A 22,653-nucleotide genomic window follows, 5' to 3' on the forward strand; every position below is an offset into this window, starting at 1 on the left:
TATTTCTAATTATCCAGTGAAGATAAAAGCTGCAATGTTGATTTTGTAGGGAGAGACAACAACTATGGATGAAGGAATAAGGGTTCTTGACAGGGCAAATCCATTACTGCAAGAATCACTAGAAACTGAGAATACACCAGATCCAATGGAGGGTGAACAGACATGGCCAACAGAAGAAGAGATGGTTGAAGCAAAAGGTATTACAAATAATTAATTATTACTTCTGGTATTGTTAAATTAAAGTGTTGTGCACCAAAGTCATTCACCTTTCTGGTTGAACTTGTAAATATGTTATTTATTACCAGTCAGGAATAAAAACAGATTTTTTTTGCTCCTATGCACTGTTTTTAAATGTATATTATGCAGTTATTATTTGTTCCATAACCATTATTTCTACTACTGATTGTAATGTTAATGGTATACAGCCAATAATAACACATTTTTCAAGTCGGCATTATTGTTTCATTATGTTTTATTAAATATTGTTTTGTCCAGCATTCATACTGAAGTACCAGACTGTCATTTCATCTTTTGTTTTGGTCTTATTGCCACTTATTACTCAGAGTAGAAATTTCCAGTATTTATTGCTTTTTAAAGGCTTTTTTTAAACAGGTGTTAGATATGTATCTTTTCTGTGATTGTATAAGATTTGTAGGTTGATGGCATATTCCTAGATTATGTTTACAGTATGCATGTTACAACAACCACTTTCTTTCATTACTTTATCATCTGATCTACTTGTCCTTCACTGTGTATGTAGTAAATTTGTGTTCTTACATGCTAAATTTTTTCTCTCAGGGCTCTGGGATAAAAGCAGATAAAAAAAAAAAACTTCTGTTTTTTGATGCATTTGATTTGATTACTGTACTGTTGTACATAAATTCTAAATATTTGTCATGTATCCTTTACCCAACAGTCCTTCAAGACAATAAAAAGAAAAAAAAAGAAAGTCCCTAAAGGTACATCAGAATATCAGGCTGCATGGATTATAGATAGTGCAGAAGAAGAGGAAAGTGATAAAGACATAACTGAAATAGACCCGGAGTTGCAAGCTATGGAAGATGAGGATTCTGAGATTGAAGTTGATAATAAATCTAGTGAAAAAGAATTTGACACGGTAATTTCTGTAGTGTACATGTTACTGTTTTTTTTTTATAGAAGGGATGTTTGAATGCCTTTGAAAATTCTCCTGGGAAAGACATCTGCAGAAGATTCTTTAAAACCTTAAAAAGCATAAGGTGAAATACAGTTTTGGTATGTTTTTCTTATTTTTAGGCTAACAAGTTTATGTAATTTTCAGGTACGAGTGAGTGAGGTACGAGACACACTTAAGTATGATGAACAAATAGATGTAGAGGAAGAAAAGAAAACGTGAGTGGAGGTTTCTCTTTTTCATTTTCAGTTCTGTTTTATGTGAGATGAACTTTGGACACATCATCTTAAGATATTTAACTTTTTCTGTAGTAAGTTGTAGATGGAGATTTAACAATAATGTTTGTTATGATTATATTTTTATTTAAGACTTTTTTCTCTAAAGAACAAAGAATTGTTGCTTACAGTGTAGAAATACAAAGCTGACTGAATCTTTAACATAAAATACTTAATGAATAATATATTTTCATGATGATGTTTACTTTTTATTTTTTTAGATTTGTTAAGTTCAGAGAAGAGAGAATGGAGCAGATGTTTCCTGATGAAATTGATACTCCTTTTGAAGAACCAGCCAGAAACAGGTTTGCAAGGTAAAACAAAAAAGTTTATTTAATTCACACCATGAATGTTGAAACATGAATGTATACGTATGAAAACATTAAAATGTAATTTTAGAAAAAATCTTTTTTGGTGATCTCAAAAAAATTTTTAGAATGTCATAGACATTTCATTAGAACATTTGTTAGTAAACAACTAAATGCTAATGTTTGTCAGTGCAACAGCATTTTCAAGTCACTATTGATATTAGCACTATGCAATTTGAACTGAAGCAGTCTTAAGTTTTTAAACTTTATTCTTCAGGATAAGTAGAGAGAATACTATCTTTCTAATGTTGAATCTTTCTGTGCTCTATTTGTAGTTATCTCTTTACACAGCTATACAGTTTGGGGTGTAGATACAGTTTTTCTTCATTAAAGCTACATGAGGATGGGAAAAAAAAGTATTACTATAATATCTGTTCATGGCAATTGACGTGAAAAAATATTTTTTGTATTATTTTGAAAATAAGATAGTGTAAATACTTAAAAGGTTATTTTTTATGTCATAATCTCTTTCTTTATGAAATGAATAAAATATCTTAGTTTATTACAAGTCAAGAATATCACTGACTATTTTCTCAGAATTTGTATAAAACAAACACACAGAAAACTTGCTCCTAATTGATGAATGCAGTGATTTTTGTTTGAAAGAAAAATATTTTCTAAAGACAGTAATATTTGTTGCTGTCTATGTGTTTTAGTGTGTTTTTAAAGAGATGGTAAATTACATTAGTTTGTATATTGTATCATATGGAAACTTGTAGACTATAATTTGGAACTAGAGGGTGTAAAATTCACTATGGTATTAGGAATTACGTTGAAAGACTATAGTAAAAGAATACCCTTGATTGCCTTTATTAGGGTACAAGTATTGACATTAAACTACTCAGTAAAGTGTGTAACTAGAAACGTTTTTGAACATGAATACTTTTGAAAGCTTTGTTTTTAAAGTTAGATTGGTTTAATGTTTGTGTCACTTGAACATGTATTCATGAAGCACTGTTTCTATGTGCTTGATAATCCACATGTATGAGGATTGTATGTTGTGGACAAGAAGTATTAGTAGTATGAGAGTCTGAGACATTTCAGTCCACCCACTCTCACTCAGATTCACTGTTGGGCAATGTGTGCAAGAAATGAAAGACAAGTGGAAGTGAAATGTAGAATATATATCAAACTTTTGGAGAAGGAAAAAAAAACAAACTAAACAAGAGTTTGGCATTGAACCATTCCTAGATCTTCAGGATTTAGAACTGTGGACCAAAAACATGAAACTTTATGAAGTAATACATTCCATTGAAGCTCTGCCAAAATATATGTTTAGTGTTTCTCACAGTAGGATATAACACTGTACACCAACGTTTTTGCTTCTTGAACACTGTTGGGTGTCCCTTATAGATTTTTGGCTGCTGATCACGAAAATCACATCCACATTTTCCCATCACATACCGTTTCATCGAAATCTTCAGTTTCACCAGGACATTGCTACAATGGAAAAACGATATCAGTGCAGCTGGAATCTGTCAGTGCTTGCTGATTACTGTTGGACACTGCAACGTGATGCACCAGACATTGAATACAAACGAAAATCAGGAGCAAAGCACTTTTAATTATGTTGAACTTAATAGTGTATTAAAAACATAAATGCAATTAAATACGTTATTGCCGGTAAACAGTTAACTGCCTATTTCTCAGAGTTCCTATGTGATGAAGCAAAACCAAAACTATATTTGTGCATTCCCACCAGGTACCTGTCACAATCAGCAAAAACTTTTCAGGAAGCAAAACTTTTCAAAACGATTGTTGTGCAGTGTATTCAGAGAATATTCTGTTTGATAGAAGGAATTTTGATATGTGAACAATTTCTACCATTGGTTTAGAATTACATGCATGTTACAAGATTTGTGGTTAAATATACCATCTGTATGTACCAGACATAGTTTTTGCTTGCTTTTAAAATTGAGGTTATCATAAAATGCTAATAATAATGGCTATAATTTTTGTTAATTAATTTTGACTTAATGGACATATATTAACTTTGATCAGAGAAAACCATCTGCATTGATTGTAATGAAAAATTAACCTGGTATCTAGATATACTAGTATTTATACATTTTTACTTATTAATTCATCATATGAGTACTCATTGCTCATCTAGTTTTATCTGTGAATTAATTTATAATATAAAAGTAAGGAATTATTTTATTGCATATTCAAAATTATTTTTACTGGCTCGATAATAAGCTTGAAGGTTTATTATAAAATCCAGAATTTGATCCCTCCAGTGGTGCAGCACAGGTAGTCCATCCTCTGTATTTGGTTCAGCTAACCAAATATCCCAGGAAATGACTCGAGGTATTGTTGGGAAATGTTTGAATGAGTAGTGGATAAATAATAAGTGTAAATTGTTATTATTGTATGTTACCCACTGGAAGGGAAATAAGATCCTGCAGTCATAGAATAAGTGTTTCTGATGGCATGATTATAAAGATATGTAAAAATGTAGTCTAGTATTTGAATAAACATTTTGAGATAAATTTCACTACATAGGTATCGAGGATTAAAAAGCTTTCACAGCTCCCCCTGGGATCCCAAAGAAAACCTTCCATCAGATTATGCCAGAATTTTTCAGTTTGAACATTTCAACAGAACTAGGAAACGAATTCTAGCAGAAGACCTGGAAGGTGCTCTGGTAGGTGAAGAGGCTAGAGCAGAAGTTCTGCTCATTGCATTTTGTAGATAACTGAAAATAAAAATGAAGTCAGCTGGCAGGGCTACATATTGTATTTTACTTACTAATATTGCATCCTTAATTTTTTAAATAAAAATGTTGTTTATATTTTTCTTTGATATGGCCTTTAAACTTTGTTTCTTTATAAGTAACTACTACTATTAAAATAAATCTCAAGCAATGCATATATGTGATCTTGTAATTGGAAAATGTCCACCATCATGGTCTAGCCAGTTTGTGCCTGAATTTTGCATAGATGACATGCAATTATAATTAGGTTTGATATTAGTTCTCATAGTCTCAGATTTCTGGTACATATACACGTGTCATCACACTCAGAACTTTAACTTGAGAAGACGTTCAGTTATCGTATAAGAGTTAAAAATAATGAATATATATATATATATATATATGTATGTATGTATGTATGTATGTTTTTATTTTCTTTAAAACAGCCTGGCTGGTATGTCACTATTCACATTTCTAATGTACCTCAAGCCTTTGTTGGTAAGTTGTATTTTGTATGAAGTGTTTTTGAACATGAAAATTAAGAACATTTGGTAACATGCATTACTTTATTTTAGAAAAGCTGTGAAGTTGAATAAGAAAAACCAAAATGTAAAATTTGGTTTTTGAAATTAGTTTTTCATTATTAATACGAGGTCTGTTCAAAAAATACGCGGACTGACATCATAAAACAAAATGTTCTTTATTTAGAAGTTACAGGTCTAGGACCCCTTCAAAGTACTCTCCTCCCCAATGCACACACTTATCCCAACGGTGTTTCCACTTGTTGAAACAGTCCTGGTACGCTTCTTTTGTAATGTCCTCCAGCTCCTTTGTCGCATTTGCCTTAATCTCAGGAATCGTCTCAAATCTTCTTTTGACCCTTTCAAGGGTCTTTTGAGTTTGGGGAACAAGAAAAAATTGCAAGGAGCAAGGTCAGGTGAGTAGGGGGGGGTGGGGAAGAACAGTGATCGAGTGTTTGGCCAAAAACTCACGAGTTCTGATGGCTGAATGGGCTGGAGCGTTGTCGTGATGGAAAAACCAGTCGCCACTCCTCCACATTTCTGGCCTTTTGCGACGGATGGCGTCCCTCAGACGTTTCAGAACTTCAATGTAGTAAGTCTGGTTCACTGTGGAGCCTTTGGGAGGTACTCGTGGTGAACAACATCCTTAGCATCGAAGAAAACTGTCAGCATCACCTTGACCTTGGATCGAACTTGGCGAGCTTTTTGGGTCTGGGGGATGTTTCACCCATCCACTGGGACGATTGGACCTTCGTTTCAATGTCATAACCATAAACCCATGATTCTTCACCTGTTATGATCCTTGACAAGAAGTTTTCATCTTCTTCTGAACGATCAAGCAGTTCCTGACAAACCTGGATGCGATGGGCTTTTTGTTCGTCCGTCATCAGGAGTGGCACAAATTTCGCAGCAACGCGGTGCATCTTCAATTTTTCGGTCAACATCTCGTAACAAGATCCAACTGATATCCCACACTCTTCAGCAAGCTCCCTGACAGTCAGACGTCGATTTGCTCGCACCAGGGTGTTGATTTTGTCAACGTGTGGATCGTCAGTTGACGTGGAAGCATGTCCAGGACGCTCATAATCTTCAATGGACTGTTGACCATCCTTCAAACCCACTTGTTGAGAAATTTATATGCAAAAACGGCTCTTTGGGTTGAGAAAATATTTTACATAGAAGAGCGAACAACGTTTCAACCTTCTTCGGTCATCGTCAGGTTCACAAAGAAAGAGGTAACTGACCGGAAGCTGGCCACATGTTTGAAAGTGGTTGTGTAACTGTGTGTCGAAATGTAGAGGGCGGTATTAGATGTTTGAATATATAATTTTATTTATTTTATTATATTAATATAGGTATAAAGGTGTTCCTTTATATTGGTTTATTTTGGGTTTAAGTTGTTGTATAAGTAAGGCTTCTTTAATTTTGCGTTTGTTTATGTTTGTTTCTTTATTTAGTATTTGAGTGTTTTCTATGGTTATGTTGTGTTCATTTGACTTGCAGTGTTCGAAAAATGGAAACCAGATTCAAAGAACATAAAAAGTCACCTTCACACGTTTTCGAACACTGCAAGTCAAATGAACACAACATAACCATAGAAAACACTCAAATACTAAATAAAGAAACAAACATAAACAAACACAAAATTAAAGAAGCCTTACTTATACAACAACTTAAACCCAAAATAAACCAATATAAAGGAACACCTTTATACCTATATTAATATAATAAAATAAATAAAATTATATATTCAAACATCTAATACCGCCCTCTACATTTCGACACACAGTTACACAACCACTTTCAAACATGTGGCCAGCTTCCGGTCAGTTACCTCTTTCTTTGTGAACCTGACGATGACCGAAGAAGGTCGAAACGTTGTTCGCTCTTCTATGTAAAATATTTTCTCAACCCAAACGAGCCGTTTTTGCATATAAACATCCTTCAAACGTTCATGCCACTTGAAACATGCAGTACGCTTCATAGCAATATCACCGTAAAGCCGTGTTAAGCATAGCAAAAGTTTCAGTCGCAGATTTTCCAAGTTTAACACAAAATTTCACAGCAAGTCATTGCTCCTTCAGGTCATTCATTCTGAAATCCGCAAAACGAAAAAATCGCACTTCACTTAAAACAGCTAATACACAAATGAAGATATCTGCAATTGGGAAATGGTGTCGTAATCAGCTGATCTGTGCAAACCTAGCAACACCAAGCGGATTCCCCTGGAACCAACTGGAGCCACGCAATTCAAACAGTCCGCGTATTTTTTGAACAGACCTCGTATGTTCCTTACTCACTAGTCCTTACTGTGCTTGAAACAATGACATTATAGAAGGGGAGCAATTAAGACATCAGAAGCTCGTGTCATTTATGTAACTCGAGAAAATTACCATTACTGTTCTTAGGAGTATTAAAATGCTATCATTAACATAAGTTGACAAGTTAACTTAGTTGTTGTTAAATGTTTACACATGACAACACAGTTTGTAAAATTGTTTTATTAAAAAAAAAGTGACCATTGAACTCTTACTGATCTCATAATGATTTTGAGCTTGTTATAGTTTTCATGTTGTATTTGAAGAAATACTACAAATTATCAGTAAACATTACAAGACTTTCAAATGCAAAATATCAGATTTTTATATTAAGTTTTAAGATTTTTTAAGTAATGATTTTACCATGCATTTTTTTCTTTTTTAATATTGACTATGTAAAGTGCAAAGTAATTGGAAAATTTGTGTAACTGGATAATTACCAAAGAAAGACTGCATATTTTACTTGTTATTTTCTCTGTTATTTCTATGTATGGATTTTATCAGATTGACTGACCTCATAACTGCAGTGAACAATTAGCAAATAGATATCAATTATACTTTTTTTTCATTCTAGGTTGGCTACAAATTATAATGTGAAACCACATATGTTTAGTCTAAATAGCTTAAATCTAATAACATTATATATATACATATAGTTATTATTTTCATTTTATTGACCTTTCAACAGTGTCTAACATTAACTTGCAATAAAGTGACACACATGCATTCATGCTACCATATCCAGTAATATAAAACTAATCATTACAAAATGACCTGTCTTGGCTCTTTTCTAGTGAACCAGTGATGTTTTGTAAAGTACAATTACCTTTCGGTTATAATGCATTACATGTGTGCACGTTATTACTATTTACAAAATAGTTCTTACATTTTAGCTATTTTTTCTTAAAATATCAAACAGTATATCTCTATAAGTATAATAGTACTGTTTGTATATCCATGCAAGTATTTGTAAGGTGTAGATGGTCTTTGCCAAAATTTGTAGGAGGTTCATTAGTTTTATGCAAAGGTATGTACAAGTTTTAACTTTTGCTTTTTTGCAGCTTTTATGGGCATTTTTGCACCACTACTTTTCCTCCAGTAGGTGGATCTTCACCAAATTTGACATGAAGGTTTATTGAGTCCATGCAGAAATACGTGCAAACTTCACATTTTGTGTTTTGCAATTTTTGAGTATTTTTGCAGTTTTTACAATCACACTGTAAGGGAAGCAACTTTGTATGTTGTAGATTGTAGACAGTCTTGCATTAATCATGAAATTACACTGTCCTCTGCTGGTACAGCAGTGAGTCTATGGATTTACAATGCTAAAATCAGGGGTTCGTTTCCCCTCGGTGGATTCAGCAGATAGCCCAATGTGGCTTTGCTATAAGAAAACAGACACACATTTCTCATGAAATTACATAACTTTTAACCAGGGAAATGAGTATTCCAGCTGATAAAGAAAAAGAGAAAACTGATTTCTTCTAATTATTAAATTTATATTCACTTGCCATTTTCCATAATTTGTTAAGCCTTGTGAAATTTTGCATATGGAGGATGTGAAACAATTTTTAAACTTTTATATGTGAATTCTGAAATAACAAAAGATCGTAAATTACTGTCATTATCACAGAATTCCATTAATATTTATCCTGCTTAGTAATTAAGCTGTATTTTCATCCCCATTATCTCTTATCCTTTGTGTCAATTCTATCATGAAAAGGAAGGTTTTTGCAGTGTAAACACTTTGCAAAAGCTGAAAAACTACTGGGACATTCTGAAATTTTGATTGGTTCTTCACACATCATAGAAAAAGTAGGTTATTTTATGTTAATTAGTCTGCGAGAAACACCTTTGAAATATACCATTTGAAGTACATAAACTCGCTGAAGATAGTGTTTTATTTAGTAATTTATACCATTGGACTAACCTGGCATGGCTAGCTTGTTAGGGCACTTGCAATCTGGGTGTTGCAGGTTTGAATTCCCATCACACTAAACATGCTCGCCCTTTCAACAATGGGAATGCTATGATGTAATGGTCAATACCAGTGTTCTTTAATAAAAGAGCCACCCAAGAATTGGTGGTTGGTACTGATGACTAGCTGATTTTCCTGTAGGATTTCACTACTACATTAAGGATAGCTAGCACAAATAGCTTTTGTGTAGCTTTACTCAAACAAACCATTGGACTAACAAGAAATAAATGTTGGTGCAGAGTTACCAATCAGAAAATATTTTATATTGAGATATGTTAACTTAATTTCTAAAGCAGAAAATTCTTGTTCATTTTTATGTTTTGTAGCTAGTTTTAAGTGAAATTGATAAACATATCTAGAACAGCATATTTCATTAGTTGTATACAAAATTTGTACAGATTTTCTCTCTCAAGAGCACCCTTTGGTGGTGTATGGATTGTTGCTTCATGAACAGAAAATGTCTGTCTTAAATATAGTTGTAAAAAAACACTCATCATGCACAGAACCTATCAAGTCAAAGGAAAGGCTTATTTTCCATGTTGGATACCGACGATTTTCAGCTTGTCCAATCTTTTCTTCACACACAAATGGAAGCAAACATAAGGTAAATATATACCTGTATATTTTGTTTATAAAGTTGATATTAGTTACACTAGATTTGTCAGTGATTTCTTTATTCATATTTAAGTAAATTAGATAAGTGACTCAATAACAATGTAACAACCACTTTTTGTTTATAAAACTTGCATGTACTGATAAAGTAGCTTGAAGGTATATTGAAAGAGTTCTCTACAGAATGTTCCCATTGTTGTTATTTGTTGTCAAACATTTTATTTTGATGAAGTATTATGTGTTTGTGCTCTGTATTTTGTCAGGTGTAAAATGAGATATTTTAACTATGCTTCTAAAACTATTGTCTAGAATTGTTATCATTTATATTATAGATGTGTTAGATATAGTTGAGTTATGATTTCTTCAAAATCGGTTCTCAAATGAGATCAAACTTTGGCTGCAGATTTTTATTATAAAATTTGAGGATCTAAAGTGTTTTGTTCATTTGTTTATTTATTCTTCAATGCAGTATGAAAAGTTTTTAAGAAGTGATGTGGCTGTGGTTGCTAGTATGTATGCTCCTATCATCTTTCCACCAGCCCCAGTTTTAATTTTGAAAGAATACTGTGATGGTAGGTAGTATTATTTTAAACATTTCAGAATTATTGTTTTTAACGATACAAGCACATTAAATAATTTTTATTTGCTTAAGTAATGCATCTAAGAACTCAGAATAATAACCTATTCAAAGCAAACAATGTACTTATAACTATTAAGATTTAACTGGCTTTCTAACTGGGACATGAAAGGCTTAAGTTAATTTTCTCTGATGCTCAGTCTGAACTCGAGATAAACTTTCAAGTTGAATAAGAAATTGACAATACTTTGTATTGTACAATACAATGTACAATAATAATTCTTTCAGCTTCTCTCGATATAGTATAAAACATTCGAAAGAATTATTGGCAATTTGTGAAAAAGAAAATTGTCACATGGATATGCATTTTCCAGCTTATAACTGTAAATAAATACGATTAAAGGCTATTAAGATTAATCTTTGTCTCACTAAAATCTTCATTATAATGAGTAATTTACATTAAATTCTGTACTTTATTGAAGGTACTAAATAAATTGGAGAAAAAGGAAGACCTAGAGAATAAATAATGGATTCTCACACTATGAAAGATTGAGTATATTTAAAAACATTTCCTTATAGAATTATGAACTTAAAACACGTAATGTTAGGGTTACTCACTATATTTTGATGCTAAGTTTATTTGTATAGGTTGATGATAGTTTATTTCACTTAAATGTAAATCTATAAAATACTAGACATAAACAACTTTAATACACTGAAATCTTGTTCTTGTTTAATTAGACACTCAACATTTCATTTTACAGCTTCTTCAAGAGCATTTGCTAAAAACATGCTGAAACTGACATTACAGAGTTTGATAAAAATTAAGAAAAAAATGGCCTTTACACTCCAGATAAATAGAAAATAATAAAGTTTTATTTAAACCAACATTTTGCCTCTGTGGCTTCTTCAGCCATAAATTTGATAGTAGTTCAGTTTTCTTTTTAATTGTGTGACAGTACTGTTACTTGCAGATCTTATCATTTATGCTGCTTGAGATTTCTTGGAGAACATGGCAAAGCTGTATCTTTCTTAGGCCTAGTATTAATAAATATTAAGTGTATTGTGCTTTATTGTTAAGCACAGGAATTTTAGTGTGAAAACTCTTTAAATGAAATAAATTACTTTGGAGAAAGAGTACTATATGAGTTACCTCCATTTTTTAAAAATGAAAGTATGTTTCTTGTTATGTATTGGACTCTATTAAAAATTTTCATCATTGCAGGGCACTTATATTAAATTTTTAAGCTCTGTTTATGATTTTATATTGTCATTGAATTTTTTATAACAATAAAACAAATTAGTTTTCATTTTATGCATATTAAATGCAAAATTTCATGAAATTAATTACAAGATATAACCTTATTTATTCATCACTTTTATAAACAATGCCCAAAACTTAAAATCTTGTTAGTAGCATTTTTAGTACATTTTATGAGTGACCAAATTAAAGTCTCTTGAAATGTATTATGTGACGTGTTCTTTTCTACTAGCAAAAATATTCTAAATGTTCTCAGTAGAAATGGTGACAATTCATCCAGTTTAGCCTGATAACTTTTCATGCAATCTGTAAATTATTTCATCTTGTTTTCAGAATCACAACACCTTATAGCACTGGGCACAGTCCTTGATGTAAACCCTGACAGGATTGTAGCTAAACGAGTAGTTCTCAGTGGCCATCCTTTCAAAATTAATAAAAAGTCAGCAGTAGTTCGATACATGTTTTTTAACAGAGGTAAGTTTTAGATAGCATAAAAATTTTATGTAGTGACAAAAAAAGACAAACATAACAGGTTTGTTTTCATTACCGTAATGGTTTTGTTATAAATTATTAATAGGATGTCAGGTTATTGTTAATAACAAAATATGCTTTTTTTTAAGTTTGGAAACATCATTTGTATTTAGTGTATTAAAATAACAATGCTGCATAAATATGATTTTAATAACTGAAGTGTAACAGCATTATAGGAAAATAAAACTACAACAAATGAATTTTATGAATCCAAAATTATCCTGGGGTTTTGATAGATTTGGAGGTAATTTATTAACTTGAACTTCTAAAAACAAGCATATTTTGCTTAATATGGAATCATTGTATTTCTTCTTGAGGCATGAAAACATGAAAAAAACACCTGGTACAGAATTTCATGAGTAAATACTCATAACTTCTTTAACCATTAGATTATTTAAAATTACTGTGGAACGTGGGTATGTGTGAAATATTAAGATACATTTTCACTAACTTGTAACTCTTGATATTTGCCTGAAAAAATTTATTCTTTATAAACCATTGATAAATTTATGTTATGATTGGCATTTACATTAAATTATAAAATTGCTTTAGTTTACTTTTTAAACATACCAGGTAACTTTTTCTTTCTTTGTGAACCTGACAATGACCGAAGAAGGTCGAAACGTTGTTCGCTCTTCTACGTAAAATATTTTCTCAACCCAAATGAGCCGTTTTTGCATATATAAAGACCAGTATTTCTGGAATAATGTTCTTTGGACAGATGAGTCCAAAATTAAATTATCTGGATACCAGAACAGAGGACATGTTTGGCATAAACCAAAAACAGCATTCCAGGAATTTAAAGCTGAAGCAGAACTGGACCCTGCAACACAACAATGACCCAAAACATGCCAGTAAATCCACCATGGACTGGCTGAAACTAAGAAATGAGAGTGCTGGAATGGCCGAGTCAAAGTCCAGATCTTAATCCCACTGAGATGCTGTGAGGTGACTTGAAATGGGCTGTACATGCAAGAAACCCCTCAAACCTCTCACAGCTGAAAGAATTCTGCATTGAGGAGTGGGGTAAACTTTCTTCAGAGACTGGTAGATGGCTACAAGAAGCGTCTCACTGCAGTTATTTCAGCCAAAGGGGGTAACACTAGCTATTAGGGGGTAGGGAGTCCTAACTTTTTCCTCAGTTAGAATATGCATTTTTGTAGAGTTACATTTACAGAAGATCTTGAAAAGTCCTTTCTTCATTTTAATTGTTTAGTTATATTCCTATAATCTTTCAGTATTGTTGAAATTGAGATTAAATATCTATATATCCAAAAATGTTACACAAATACACAGACTTTCATAGGGTGTCATAACTTTTTCACATGACTGTATATTTACAGCAGACAGAAATCACATGTTGCACACTGCAGCAAATAAATTTTTGTCTCAACTGTTTGTACATTACATCATTATGTGTAACAGCAAGAAAAAATATGAGTGAATGTTACAAGGTACAGGAATTAAAACAACCAATAATTGATAATGGAATTTACCCTTTTATCAGTGCCTGGTTGATAGCCTACTTGTATATCAGGTACCCCTAGTTGAAAAAGTTATGGCTTAAATGAATTAAAAACAAATTTAGTATACTTATAAAAGTGATAAGTTAGAGACTGTCTTTACTTTGAATTTAAAAAATTCTGTTTTTGGTGGGAAATTTTACATTAATACAGTGGGTTAGGTATCTGAAATTTGGGAATTGGTAACCTTGTAGCTTTCATTTTTGTGACACAACTACAGAAAGTTATTAGTAGAAGATAAATACATAAACATGCCCAACACATATAAAACAAAAGTACTGAAATGTTAAAATTGAGATTGGAATTGTGCAAAATTTGGAATAAATACAAGTGGTAATTATATAAAAGCTCTCATGAAAGAAGAGTTTTATTCTGTAGATGGTACCACAGGCTCTTAAACTTTTTAAACATTCTGAGATTCGTTTAGCCTGCTTATTCAAAGTTTGGTAAACCAGTGTTTGTTTAATATCAAAAAATAACTGTTAAATTACTAACAATATACCATTCAGATAATTCCACAAATCAAAAAGTGTTTAGCTTATACGATTTGAGTTTCATTTCTTATCTTGTACAAAAGTATAAATACATTTACAGTTTTAGGTGCAGAAGTAGGGGGAGTGGGATATTAATATTAACATAAATTCATGTTTACACAGAACAAGGACAAAGAGAGTTCTAATTTATTGCCTGAATTCAAATAAAAATGTGACATTTCACAACCCATCCCTGTATATGCCACTAACTAGTCCAGTGGCATTTACAGAAGATAAAAATCGTAACTCATCCTAATTTGTGCACATAGCTGTACCACCTTTTGAGATCATCTCTTTTTACAGAGGGAGACAGATATGAGGCCAAAGTAGTATGAGTGTTTAACCATTGGCATATGCAACTTTTACTAGAGTAAAAAGATTTACATATTTTTGAACTTTGGTTAGAAAAAAATATCGTAACTACATGCAGAACTTCTTCACTGTAAATGAAAAAATTGAATGAATATATTTAATTACAGTTACATTCTAAACCAGTTGTGAAAGAATGAAATGCTTTACTATTTCATCACCACATTAGAATGACTGAGAAAAAACATTCTCATCAAAGTTAACCAAGGCTGGTAAATTACCAAATTTGGTCTTCTCAAATAGATTTTTTACAATAAAATGCTTAATTGTAGCTAGAATTTCTTGAACAAATAGTGTTGTCGTGCTCAGTAATTAAGAGGAGGAACTGTTACAATGGTTATGATAAAGCCAATTTCCTAAATTAATAAAGTTTGTGGTTTTTTTAAAAGTGAAAAATGTGGTCTACAACTGAAGTTTATTTATATAGTGATTATACTACAGGTAGAGTGTGGTTAATATACCATTACATTCTTCTCTACTTTTGCTCATAAGTTATTACAATTCTATATTCTGTTTATTTTTCTGCCACAAGTGCATGTTTTAGACACTATGGCTGAGGCTAACAGTAAGGTGATTATGATAGACTCATTCAAATAGACAATTATAACTATTATTATTTAATAATTATACTTTATCCTTCATTAGAGGACATCATGTGGTTTAAACCTGTGGAGCTCCATACCAAATATGGTCGTTGTGGGCACATCAAAGAGCCTTTAGGTAAGAATAGTGACAGCTTGTTTAGTTTTTATACTCTTCCCCAGTCAATAAAGTTGAAGGTAAGAAATCACAAAACACCCATTTATCTACACCCTAAATCAAAACAAACAAACTACTATTGGGGGATGTGGTGCCAGTTTTACTGTTGATATTTATTTTTGTATTCATTGTTCTCAGCAGTAGTGTCTAACACATGCACTTGTACCAGAAAATGACACCTAATAATAAATCAAAACAGAGACGTCATAATCATGCAGTTTATAAAATGGCTTTTCTGTGGGTTGTAAACATGTACCATTGACAAACAAGTGAGAGTAAATAAGTAATTTCAATAGCATGAAGAGGTGGGGAGAGCTTCGGTGCTGGGTGTAAAAACTTTATTGATATCTGCAAATAAAGAATATGGGAAGTTTTATTTTAAATTCTATCCTTTAATATCCCATAGTTGGTTATCTAATTGGACAACATTCTAAAACCTATAAAAGAGAATCTAAAATTGAGAATTCAGAGCAAAGGGACATCACATAATACACAGAGGTAATGACTGAAAAGTTACTTAAATATTTCCTTTTTAAATTAGAACTTCCATGATATTAAAATTTCAAATATAAATTGTTTTGATGCCAAGTTTACTGACATATATTGATAAAGTTAAAGTTATTTACATTTGATTGTAATTCATGCATTTCATCATTCAGTACAATAATGTGATCTACACATTAATCAAGTTATTTACAACTTATGTGGCACCTTTGTAACATCAAGTTAGCACTCCATTAACTGTGCATAACTTAAATTCTGCAAGTAAAGCATATTTTAACAGCTCAAACTACTGCACCTTTTTTATAGATCAGAAATGCTGATATAGTGAACGGTTGCAAAAAAAAAGTGGATGAACAGTAATTTGATGGGACTAACTGTTGTTATGGTGTTTAAATAAATGAAACCTGAGATATAACTGCATATAAGAAAGAAAAATCAGAGAAAAGAAGTTTTTAAGAATTACTATTTTTCTTTCTGTAGGTACACATGGCCACATGAAATGTGTGTTTGATAGGCAGCTTAAGTCCCAAGACACTGTGTTAATGAATCTGTACAAAAGGATATATCCAAAATGGACATACAATGCCCATGTACCCACAACACCCTCTCTTTTCCAGCCTTCTACTAGCATAGGGAATCAAGATGGTGATAAAGAATCTGATTTTTTTTGACGGAAATGCTGAAGCTCAATAGCACTTTATTTTAAATCAATATTTCTTAAAGTTCAACTGTGTGTGCATTTCTGTGAAAAATAAAGGAAGCTTGTCCATGTATTTTGTTGCTTTTTTAAGAGTCACCTTACTTTATATACAGTCTTTAATTCCTCACGATTCATTGTGATGTTTTTGAGATTTGGAAAAATTTAAAGGTAGGAATGTCTGTTAGAACTATTTTTATTTAATGTTCTGCAAGGTGTAGTCCTTGATTTTTATGTTATTGCCTCGTCAATCTGGCAGCTCACACTGGAGCATGTGTATGAGAAAGTATGAAACTAGATAAAAAATTTGAAAGAAGAAAGGTGATTTTGAAGTGAAACTGATATTTTATATATCACTGAGAAAAATTGCAAATAAGTGGGGTAAGAGAAGTAGCAGTGATCAATGACATTGGAAGTATTTTTTCAGATATTGCCACTGCTGACTAAAGATACAACCAAAACACATATCAACACTACCATATTTAGACTATTCTGAATATATTTTACAGAGAACTACATATAAAACAACCAAAATTACATTTTTTTCAAAGTGTATGAACATAAAATGCAAATCTTGTATAAATTATGTACATTGAAGTACATTAAAAATAGTTTAAACTTATCAAACACACTTTCTCTTATAGAAATTTTTTCTCTAATTTGATATAAAAATATATACCTCTTGCATACTTTTATGCCCTTTTTGTGATTCTTAGTAATAGTGTTTAAGGTCTCACAATTCCACATAACTTTATGCAATTAGTGCTACATGGAGAATGTACCAGATTTGTTGAGAATAGCAATGCTGTACGTGACACACAGACTTTTTATAGAATGTTTTTTTCCTGACATGCTCACAAAATTCTTCAGAGAAAACTTTCTCACACAAATGAACAACTTCTACAGCTATAGTCCTGAGGTAGATTTCCAAAATATTATAGTGTTCACTCTTCTATAATATAACCAGTACTGTTGTCAATAATCCATGGCTGATAGTATTGCTTCCCAATAACACTTTGAAAATTGCTTTCTTGTGCCTCAGTGGCTGGACATTCATCTAGATTACCATAAAGAACAATGCTTCTGGGAAATAAATCTTAAATATTTTTACTAGAAATGACTTAAGAATCTTTTGAACTCTATTGTTTGTTCAAATCATTAAATTTGCAGTGGAAGCTGTTTGTATCATCTTAAATTTGTGCTACAATGAGCATTTAATAACAATACACAAGTAATTACTTGTAAACATCTTAGAAGATATATTGTCCTTTGATTCTTGTTCAATCTATTAATTAGCACACATCTTTGATCATAGGAAATTCAAAGATAACCTTGAAGCAGTGTTCTCATCTGCCATCCTTTCAGACATGGCAACTAGTTAATGCTACCTGAAGTATAGAAATGTTTTCATTTCTTTTAACACTGATTTCAAAAGCTAGAGTTTAGAATCATACCAAATAGAATATCCTAACGTTTTGCGATTCATTTCATGCTATTAAAGTACTCTATGATCATTTCAGTAACACCTCAGCTGTAAATACAATGCAACAACAGTTTGACTAAATCTTTGTTTTTCCTAATGGTAGAAAATGCTGATTGCTCAAGACACTCGAGAGATTTTTGGGTCAGTCACCTTAGGAGGCTAGAGCCTCACTTGTAAGTTTACATTATATTCCTATTTTATGTTCCTTTCACAGATTAAACATTTTGTCAAATTATTACAAATGAATGTTAGTAAATGAGGAAGATCACAAACAAGAAAAAAGCTTTGTAATTATTAATTTGCTACAAGAGTTTAATTTCTGTAATTTTCAGAGAAAGAACCATTCTATATCATTTATACCTTCTTAATCACATACTATTGCCTTCACAATCAGATCAGCAGCCATAACCTTCTAGCTACAACTGCTCTATAGGTTTCTTCATTACTTCTATTTTATGTTTTGCTCCATAACAAGAAATAGCACTGCAAAATTTGCCAATGCTAGTTCTACACTATCGTAGCTACTTTATCATTTACTGCATAACTCCTATATTTCTTTTTATTTGAAAAACAGATTAATTTGCAATACCTAGGTAATGCTTTTAAAGACTTTGCTAATACATCTAAGGGAAATATTACCTTTAGCTGATGACAAACCCACATCCAACCTCAAAAGAACTCTGCTTAAACATCGCTATACATTTATTCTGTATAATATATTCCAAAGTATTTGTTTAGGTGATGAAGAACATGTTTTTAGTCCTATTATATTTGTCAAATCTGGCTCACCACCTGGAAGAAGGCCCACCTCATGAAGCAGTTTTATCTTGCTCGTTCATGCTGACTGTTACTATTTTTCACTCCACATGACTCCGATCACTTCTTAGTATTTAACTCTCACACAGATAATGGTTTTTGTGTATGTAAACTTAAGGATTTCTGCTCCTTGACAGTTTTTAAAGTTCGTTGTATAGGAAAATCTTAGTATTCAATCCCCCCTGCTTGTGCAGCAGTAAGTCTACAGATTTGCAACTCTAAAATCAGGAGTTTGATTCCCTTCAATGAGCTCAGCAAATAGCCCAATGTGGCTTTGCTATAAGAAAACACACACACAATTAGTATTCCACTAGTATATATGGTGGTTTGAACAGATCCAGCAATTCTTTTACACGCTTGCAAGATCATTTGTACTTGAAATATCTAGTTGTTGAGCCATATCTTGCCCTTTTCAGTTAATACAAAACAATTACCAGCAATGGGAAAATTGTGCATGTAAAAACATGTGGATGCATTTAATTCAGTATGGCCTTAAGGGAACAATAACACTGACTTTAATATTATGTTTAAATGGATTTTTTTTAAGGTGGGTGTAACAATATTCTGCTGAGAAAATTAAGTTAAAGATGATCTCATTGAAGTTTACAAGTTAATCTCTCTCTCTCTCTCTCTCTCATATATATATATATATATATATATACACACACACACGTAACATACAAATATCGTTAAAAGAGAGATTGATGCATTTACAAAATAATTCTGAAATGACAAGTTCCTGAAATCCTCTTTGCCCTTATTGCTATTTTTCAGTTATTCTATGTTTGTGAAGTTCTTATATAATACATAGTCAGGAAAGTTAACTCTATTCTTTGTCATTCTCATGAGATAAACCTTGTTTTTCCTGTGGGAAATATGGCTATAAAGTTGCACTTTGGGCATGAATGTAGATAGAAGTATCCAACAGGAGGTTTGGTGATACTTCTAAAGTAGAATGAAATAACCAGTCATGTGGCAAATATCTTGCCACTTTGGGTAAGACTGATTTTAACATTCAACTAATTATCATAAGATGTAGTTAATCTGAAATGGGATTTCAACTGAGAAAGTAATTCAATCCAGTAAAATACGTTGACCATTACCTGTCAGCAAGTACACACACTGTGCACATTGAATAAAGACTGTTCCATGTAAATTTGTGCAATTATGCCCAATCTATTTATTTCCTTTTAACAAATTCAGTTACAAGTAGAACTTGAAAATTTTTGTGGTAGATACCTTTACAAATACAACTCTTCTAAGCTTCATTTGTTATTTGATTGTATATCATTTATATTCCACAAGTACAGGTCAGTAATCATTACAGGTCTTAATTTATATTTGCTCAAAATTTTCTCAGTCAAAAGATTTTATTAGAATAAATAAAAATATAACAAAAATACAATGTTGATATCAATAATATTACCATTTCTATATATTAATAATACATATAGAAATATCAGCATTTAACATCTGATTCCAATTACTACTTTCTTGGTATAAAACACCCAAGGTAAAATGCTTTTCTTATTCTTTGTCAGTTATTAGAGCTTGCACTAGAATACACATTTTAAAGAAAAGGTGCACAATGACAGTGCAATTTTTTAATTTATTGAAACAAAAGTTTAAACATTCATTTTAAAGTATTGTATAAAACACAGTAATGGAAATAGACAAACTTATTTTCAACTGTTTAATCAATCTCGTAGAACATTAAATTTTGTAAATCTGAAAGTATGTATAATAAGATTTAGCCAGATTTCATGCTCTCTGGCTCAAAACAATTGGTGTGAAATTATTTCAACTACATATGAACAACAAATTATTGGTGATAAATGTTGATGCTTTTAGCCAGAGAGATCAAGCACTACTAGGCCACTTTGATTGTTACTTTTTCTTTTTGCAAAATGTATAGCATCAGTCATGCAGTGGAAAGGGAAAGTCTTTAAACTTTCTAAAAAACCAAGTTTTTTTTCTAAATGAAAATTGTTAAAGGAAAAAAAAAGTCTCAACCATAACTGTAGATATGACATACTTTATGGAAATATGTTGATCAAACATAAACGTAGCTTTTCATATATTTAAACCTACAAACCCTTGTTTCAAAATTGTTAATTCTTAAGGGATCAAATGCCATCAATAATATCTTCCACTAAAGTAACTAACAAGTTTTTCTTTATGTTTACTAACTAAATCTATGAAAATAATTAAAACAACTGATTAGAAAATAGTGTTTAAGGACTGGATAATAATAGCAAAAACTAGTAAATTATTGTTTAAGTTTCAAATAATTACCTACATTTGTAAGAGAACCTTTTCCACCATTTTCAGGAGGAAGCAAAAGTATAAATTATTAGCCTTTTAAAATACTTTACACTTAAGCATAGCCAAATTATTTGTAGTAAACCAACTAGTTAGAACAAAAGAATTTAATTTGGGTTAATTTTAACCAATAAAACTTAAATTCATGATTACAGAAAAACATTTACATTTTAAGTTTAGAAAATACATAAGAGGACATGATTTAACTGAATCTTTGGGTATGCTATTAAAATTTTGAAACCTTAATTTCTAGATATAGTATTGTCTTATTTGGGAAATTTATTCGGTGAACCTGACTTATTAACCTTGAATGGTGCAAATTCTGTTTTAGTTACTTAAGCAATTATTTTATGTATATTTGATACAAATGCTTTGTATAAAAATTCAAGTAAATTTTAAAAGTACAAATAAAATAAATATATCTATTCACTTTGAAATAATATCTCAAATATATTCTTTATGTGATTCAGCTAGGAAAACTTTAAAGAAAAAATAAAATATTACACAAAATCCTAATAAACATTAAAAAACATTTTGTAACATATTATCTTGGACATATTATGTATCTTAAATTATTTGCTATTAATTTTATCATTTACATTTTTCTTGCTTTCTTCTGTCTTTAAGGTAAACCCATTATGTCTAGCAAAGCATTGACTTTCTCATTTAACCAGGCAACTTGCCTATGTCTCAGTCCAGTAACCCAGTTCCTTGGAAGATAAGAAAATCCCACTTTACATCCTAGAAAAGCACCAGTAATGAAACCATTCATGCTTGCATACCCTCCCTCCATAATTGCTTGACTAACTGCTGATCTAGGGAGATGTAAAAAACGTAATTAAAATTTATATAAACTACACTACAGTATTTTATTAACTTATTTACTTGTGAATAATGAATTATCTGTTATAATAGCTTTTACATTATTTGTTTTAGAAACTGCGAAGGTTAAAATATTAGAATATTTGCTTTAAAACATTCTTACACACTGTATGTATGTGTATATATATACAATTTTATTAATAAAATCTAGTAACACACTGATTAGCAGATTCCTCACCCAAGAAAAACAATACTATTCCAGTTTTGTATGAACGTTTTCTACTTACAATTATGGATAGTAAAAGGAGAATTATAAGTGTTGATTTTGTAATTCTTTATAATCTATAGTAATCCCTAACTTTTGTGTTATTACCAAAGTTTGTACACATTGCTATTTGTAAGTGTATTCAGTAAAATAGTAAAAACAAATGTTTAATCCGAAATGTTAAGCATTATTTATGTGGGTTGACCTGTTTTAAGTTCAAGTGAACATATATCATCAGAAATAAAAAATGCTTGACTGATATGCAGAATAA

The 22,653-nt window shown here is 31.3% G+C and overlaps 2 protein-coding genes across 6 annotated transcripts in view; one reads left to right on the top strand and one right to left on the bottom strand.

Moving 5' to 3' along the window:
- Nucleotides 1-16,750, top strand: part of Tsr1 (Tsr1 ribosome assembly factor) — a 55,527-nt gene extending 38,777 nt beyond the window's left edge. The window contains exons 10-21 of the mRNA XM_076475433.1: nucleotides 50-197; nucleotides 815-836; nucleotides 937-1,117; nucleotides 1,301-1,371; nucleotides 1,650-1,742; nucleotides 4,302-4,443; nucleotides 4,938-4,989; nucleotides 9,707-9,912; nucleotides 10,390-10,492; nucleotides 12,092-12,232; nucleotides 15,360-15,434; nucleotides 16,458-16,750. Of these exons, the coding sequence (XP_076331548.1) occupies nucleotides 50-197; nucleotides 815-836; nucleotides 937-1,117; nucleotides 1,301-1,371; nucleotides 1,650-1,742; nucleotides 4,302-4,443; nucleotides 4,938-4,989; nucleotides 9,707-9,912; nucleotides 10,390-10,492; nucleotides 12,092-12,232; nucleotides 15,360-15,434; nucleotides 16,458-16,648 (1,425 nt within the window). The 3' untranslated portion in view covers nucleotides 16,649-16,750. The remainder of the gene's footprint in view (nucleotides 1-49; nucleotides 198-814; nucleotides 837-936; nucleotides 1,118-1,300; nucleotides 1,372-1,649; nucleotides 1,743-4,301; nucleotides 4,444-4,937; nucleotides 4,990-9,706; nucleotides 9,913-10,389; nucleotides 10,493-12,091; nucleotides 12,233-15,359; nucleotides 15,435-16,457) is intronic.
- A 3,377-nt stretch (nucleotides 16,751-20,127) lies between these two features.
- Nucleotides 20,128-22,653, bottom strand: part of LOC143236826 (uncharacterized) — a 39,228-nt gene continuing 36,702 nt past the window's right edge. For 4 of the 5 annotated variants that reach the window (XM_076475431.1, XM_076475428.1, XM_076475429.1 and 1 more), the window contains one exon: nucleotides 20,128-22,110. In XM_076475431.1, coding sequence (XP_076331546.1) covers nucleotides 21,918-22,110 — 193 coding nt within the window. In that variant the 3' untranslated portion in view covers nucleotides 20,128-21,917. The remainder of the gene's footprint in view (nucleotides 22,111-22,653) is intronic. The other variant, XR_013019764.1, reaches the window with a different exon arrangement.

Source organism: Tachypleus tridentatus, chromosome 13 (genome assembly GCF_004210375.1).
Source record: "Tachypleus tridentatus isolate NWPU-2018 chromosome 13, ASM421037v1, whole genome shotgun sequence".
In the NCBI taxonomy this organism is placed as follows: Eukaryota; Metazoa; Arthropoda; class Merostomata; order Xiphosura; family Limulidae; genus Tachypleus; species Tachypleus tridentatus.